Source organism: Panthera onca, chromosome D2 (assembly GCF_046562875.1).
Source record: "Panthera onca isolate mPanOnc1 chromosome D2, mPanOnc1 haplotype 2, whole genome shotgun sequence".
NCBI classification, from domain to species: Eukaryota; Metazoa; Chordata; class Mammalia; order Carnivora; family Felidae; genus Panthera; species Panthera onca.
In genome coordinates this window covers 31,392,261-31,395,363 of record NC_138349.1, presented here as the reverse complement: position 1 = coordinate 31,395,363, position 3,103 = coordinate 31,392,261, and the positions used below count along the sequence as shown (strand labels likewise).

The 3,103-nt window shown below is 61.0% G+C and overlaps 1 protein-coding gene across 1 annotated transcript; it reads right to left on the bottom strand.

Annotated features, from left to right (window-relative positions):
* Window positions 1-276: 276 nt before the first annotated feature.
* Window positions 277-2,867, bottom strand: FRAT2 (FRAT regulator of Wnt signaling pathway 2). Its single transcript, XM_060641876.3, has one exon. It carries the CDS (start codon window positions 2,382-2,384, stop codon window positions 1,677-1,679), a length of 708 nt encoding a protein of 235 aa, XP_060497859.2. The 5' UTR covers window positions 2,385-2,867; the 3' UTR covers window positions 277-1,676.
* Between the last annotated feature and the right edge of the window lie 236 nt (window positions 2,868-3,103).

Genomic DNA, 3,103 nt, shown 5'->3' with positions numbered 1-3,103 from the left:
CCTCCCGCCTAGAGAGCATTTCTGGAATATGTTCTTATTCCACAGAGGGAATGGAAGCCCATCTAGCAGGTTTTAAAAATCTGGACTTAATTTGCTGATTTCGGTTAACATCAACCCAGAAACAATGAAGTCCTGCAGCTCTACCAGTATTCTACGCTGAGCAGAGATGGCTCCAACCCATTGCCCAGGTCCCCCCAAGAACACTCACCCTTCATTATTAAGATATCCCCTATGTGTTTTTCTTTCCCCCACCTTCCACCAAAAAGCCAAACATGCTCCAAAACAAAAACCAAATTTATTCAGCAGACATTTTAATTAAGAAATCCTATAAATCAGGACCACCACAATTTCAGACACTCCGGTGCGAAGTGTACGTCAACAGCTACATCTGGAGGATGAACGAGCCATTGAAACTGTTTTTAAAATTTGTTTAGCTACCTTAAAGTTTGGGGGTGGCACTTTCCTTAAAGTGCCGTCAAGTTTCACAAGGGTAAAGCCGGCGGGTTCTCCTCTCGGAGAGTCACATTTTAAACACGGTTTCAGTCACTCACAAGAAGAGCTAGTGACAGAAGAAGGCTGTGAGGGATGAGGACCCACAAAGGCTCAGGCCCATGGCCCCACAGACGGCCAGAACATAGCAGAAAAACATCCAGGGTCTCATCTATCCCATGCAGACACCAGAAAGGGTGAAATAACAAAGTCTGGCTGGGAGGACAGGGGAGACTGTTTATGACTTTCTGAGAAAGCTCAAGGCTAGGCCAAGAGTGGCCTCAGGGAAAGAGGAGGAGGAGTTCTGGAAAGAGGAAAGCACAGAAAAATAACTCTCCCCACAGGTCCCTCTCTGCTTCTGTGTGTCCTCGGGAGACTCCAAAAGGTAGCAAAGCACAGACAGGGCTCTTCTTGGGGCAAGAGAAAGAAAAGACCCAGGGATGAATTTAGTTCTCCAAGGAACCCCACAGCCTTCTGCCAGAAAGCAAACTGTGACCTTGAACCACAGGTGGCAAGGTCAAGTCAGTTAAAAGTCCACATTCAACTCCAACTGGCGCCACCTTCAAAATTCTTCAGCTCCCTCTAACCCCCTAACTGGAGTTCACATCTCCCACCTCCACCAAACACCAGTTGGGTGGGGAAAAGGGGGTGATGGCAACCCAACCACCACCAAGCTTTTACATTCTTCTTCCCTCTGTAATTTCTTTGCACAGCAATTGTAGCACCATTTCCACTAAGCTCTTCCACCAGAAAATAAAATGTTTGCGTGTCATTAGTTTTCAAGTATTGTTAATAAAGCCCAGGCGATACCCGCCCCTCAGAACCCTGTCTTTAAACAATCGAAGCACATGACGCCCCCAAGGCTTAAGTCAGGTACAAGTCGATGCCAGTAGCTGCCATAGTTCTCCCAGTTTTATCCCAGGTCATTGGCCCCGAGGTGGCCGAGAAAACTCTCACGCGGCACCTATGCGCCCTGGCCCGTGCATTTCTCCAGGCTCCTGTTCTCCGACAGCCTCGCTGGGGCCGGTAACTTCTTTCTCGCCTTGAGGTCTCTCCCCACGCGTCTCTCCGCAGCCTGGGCGGTCGCTCCCAGGACCGCAACGGCGGCTTCAGCTCTCGGTCGGTGAGGGTAGGACGCTGTTGGGTCTGCGAAGCGGTGTCCTCTTCCTCCTCCAGGGGCCCCCGGGTCAGTGCAAAGCGCCAGAAGGCTGCAGGGAGACAGGGTCCGGTCCGCTGCGGCCGCCTCCCGGCCCAGCGGCGCCCACTGGGCTCGTGGCTGCAACGGCAGCGACGGCTCGCTGAAGTCTTCGCACGGCCTCCTTGATGAGGTTCCCCGAGAGCACCAGCTGCTGCAGGAGCCGGTGCGGGTCGTCTTCGCGGGCGCGCGTCCCAGTTGGGGGCCATCGTCGCTGCTGCAGGCGGCGGGAGGCGGTGGCGCCCCGCAGCCAACCTCGCCGGCACGGCCCAGGCAGAGCGCTGGGGCCTGCGGCGAGCTCGGCCACGAAGTAGGGCGCAGCCCGGCCCCGCACGCGGCCGCGGTCCCCGAGGGCGCAGCGCAGGGCCCCCGGGGGCGCCGGGCCCACCGCCTCGGCCGGCGCGGGCGGCAGAAGCAGTGGCAGCGCAGGGGGCCGGGCCTTGTCCGCCCGCACGGCCGCCGGGGGCCGCGGGGGCTGCAGCGGCGGCCCCGGGGGCGCGCACGGGGAGGCCGGGCTGTCCTGAGCCGCGTCCAGCTGCAGCGCCTCGCCGATCTGGGCCACCAGCAGGTCCACCTCGCCCGAGCCGCCCAGCGTCACCGACTGCTCCAGCAGGAGGAAGCTGTCCTCCTCCTCCTCCTCCTCCGCCTCCCCCTCCGCTTCCTCGCCGGCTTCCTCTTCCTCCTCCCTCCGACACGGCATGGCCCCCCGCCCGGGCACACGGAGCTCGGCGGCCGGCTCTGGCGGCTCGGCGGCCCGCCGGGCTCGATGGGCCGCGGCGGAGCGGGGAGCGGTGCTGAGGCCGAAGCGGGAGCGGGGCCCGGGGCCGGGGCCGGGGCCGGGGCGGACACGGAAGCGGGAAGCCGCCAGGCACTCGCGCCGCGCGCCTGCAGCCGCGGGAGCCGGAATCCTACCGGCTCGGGTTGATTTGTAAACAATGGGTGACGTCGCCGCCGGGCCCTACCACCGCGCCAGGACGCGGGGGGGGGGGGGGAGACGTGCGACCAGGGGACGGGTTACTGGTCGTCGCGGGCAGCGCAGGGTCGCGACCGGAGCTTTCTGGTGTTTGCTCTCGGTACCTACCTAGGAGGAGCTCTGGATCGTTGGGAGAGCTGCGTCCTTTTTCCGTCCGGTAAGCAACACGAGAAAATGAAGACTCGGAGGTGGTCTGGGTTGGTTTCTCCCACTCGCGGACACACCCACCCACACACCCCACCCCTCCTCCTCGGACGTTTCCTCGCTCCCCACGTGTCAGCAACGCTTGGGCCCGCCCTGCTCCTCCCCCGCGCACCCGCAGTCACCAGGACCTGGTGTAGTGGGGGAGGGGCGGGTTTCGCCGACAGTCCCGGTTCGCAGAGCTGGAGGTGGGGAAAGGAGGGGGAATTGGGGTGCGGCGGCGACCTTGCTAAGAAGAGCGGGAT